Source organism: Trematomus bernacchii, unplaced genomic scaffold (genome assembly GCF_902827165.1).
Source record: "Trematomus bernacchii unplaced genomic scaffold, fTreBer1.1, whole genome shotgun sequence".
Taxonomy (NCBI): Eukaryota; Metazoa; Chordata; class Actinopteri; order Perciformes; family Nototheniidae; genus Trematomus; species Trematomus bernacchii.
In genome coordinates this window covers 1,002,697-1,005,000 of record NW_022987733.1, presented here as the reverse complement: position 1 = coordinate 1,005,000, position 2,304 = coordinate 1,002,697, and the positions used below count along the sequence as shown (strand labels likewise).

The 2,304-nt window shown below is 37.8% G+C and overlaps 1 protein-coding gene across 1 annotated transcript in view; it reads left to right on the top strand.

The window, feature by feature from the left end:
• Positions 1–588, top strand: part of LOC117494895 (tripartite motif-containing protein 16-like) — a 1,991-nt gene extending 1,403 nt beyond the window's left edge. The window contains exon 1 of the mRNA XM_034145896.1: positions 1–588. This exon is cut by the window's left edge and continues 1,403 nt beyond it. Within this exon, the coding sequence (XP_034001787.1) occupies positions 1–370 (370 nt within the window). The 3' untranslated portion in view covers positions 371–588.
• The last annotated feature ends 1,716 nt before the right edge of the window (positions 589–2,304 follow it).

Genomic DNA, 2,304 nt, shown 5'->3' with positions numbered 1-2,304 from the left:
GACTGGACGTTGTTACTGGGAGGTGGAGCAGAGAGGGGCAGCAGTTTATGTAGCAGTCGCATTCAAGAATATCAGCAGAGCAGGGATTGAAAGTTTATTTGGATACAATGACAAATCTTGGTCCTTAGATTGTGACCAAAACAGTTATTCATTTCGTTACAACAGTATCAAAACTCCCGTCTCAGGTCCTCAGTCCTCCAGAGTAGGAGTGTACCTGGATCACAGAGCAGGTATTCTGTCCTTCTACAGCGTCTCTGAAACCATGACTCTCCTCCACAGAGTGCAGACCACATTCACTCAGCCGCTACATGCTGGAGTTTGGCTTTATTATAGTTTTGGAGCCACTGCTGAGTTTTGTAAACTCAAATAGCCTGAAGTCATTGGAGGAACTCTTCTACTTCTTAAACTCACCGTGTGTCCATCAGAGCTGATTGTCCATGTCTTCATTGTGCAGAGATCAGCTGTCAATCAAACATGATGGGATGTGCTTCAACATCTTCTCATGAGTTGTTCTGTAGATGTTGGACTTCCTTCCGGCTCCTTCCTGGGTCTGTGTAGCCATGGAGGCTGTCACTGCTCAGGAGGATCCTTGTTCACCTGAACTGATATGTAAACTTTGCTCTAAATATATTTATTTTGATTCATGTTGTTGTTTCTCTTGTAACGCACGAGTCTTCAGAGAGAAAGCAGCAGAGCTTCTTTTATTGTGCACATTTTATTCTGGCCACTTTCTAAAACAATATAGACATTTATTGACAGATTAAATGTTATTGTTGCCCAAATTAACTACAAATGAGTTCCCAGATGGTTATAACATTTATTTCATCATACAATGTTTATTTAAAATTATATTACTTATTGTCATGATCATAATCAATAAGGAAATCATGTATTATTCTGTTTTAAATAGCTTAGAGTCTTAGCTTGGGAAATCAAATGTTATTGTTTTGCAGACTAATTGTTGTTGTTGTTGTTGTTATCCAAATAGAAAGTGGGTACTCTGATGTTTTATAGAACATAACTTATCATGATAATAATCAATAAGGAAATCATGTGTGATTCTGTTTGAAATAGCTGAGATGAAACACATGTATGGTGTGGATAAAGTGAAACTGATCATGAAATCATTGAACAGACTTTACTGATGGGATGTGTGATCAAATTAAATGTTTGGATCATTAATAAAGGTTTGTCTTTCAAAAACAAAAAGGATGTTCTTCTTGTGTTATGTCCAAGGTGCCATACCAAGCTGATGGAGAACATGTGGAAGTGATCTGAGACTAAATGAAGCTCAGCGCAAGTTCAACCAGGAAGACCGTCTTTACTCATTCATTTACTATTTACATGTTACTACTCTCTCTCCTCTCAATAAGTGATCGGGGGCGTCACTCCCCAGCTTAACCAATCACTTCGCTCTATTCTCACAAGCCTATCATAGCGCTCCGCTAAACCTTTTAAATCTGCTCCCCCCTCTGAGCTGTCATTTTAGGTGACTCAACGCAACCCTCCGCCACCCCTTTTCAGCTATGGAGGACGGAACATGACTTAAGTATAAATAAATAAATAAATAAATACATGTGTAAATAAATGTATGAAGAACTACAGGAATAAATAAATAAATACAGGAATAAATAAATAAATACGTAAATAAATAAATGTTGAAATAAATACACAAATAAATAAATTAAATAAATAAATAAATGCATAAATAAATATGGAAATAAATACACCAATGTATAAATAAATAAATAAAAGTCGAAAATAAAACAGAACACACGTTATTATATATCTTTCATATATTTCTACATTTACGCGACATACATTTATTTATTTATGTGTCCGTATGCTAATGAGGTGGGCGGTCCTAACCTCAGTCATAAGCAGGATTCGCCAATTGTTGGAGCCAGGCAGAAGCAAGAGATTCGTGGCAAATGTTGATAATTTGTGATCTTCTCGCTCCCAGGAAAGAAACTTAAAATAACGAGACTAATGGAGTCTCTGAAAAGGTTCAAATGGGTAGTTTAATTAAGTAACGTGGTTAAAGAACAAGCATGGTGAATGGAGAGACAAAGCCGGTGTTGTCTTGAGGGAGGCTGCAGCGAAGGGAAGAGAGCGCGTTATCTTTCGTCCTGCCTTTTTATCCACGTCTCGTTGTCCCCCGCTGTGCAAATAGTGGGTGGCCCCCTACTCATTTGCCGGTTCGATATCGCGAGAGCACAGATGATTTCGACATTGATATTCTCTGCCTACTTCCTTAAGCATGTTCTCCTCATTATCTCTGTCATGACTTTCTATTTAATACCT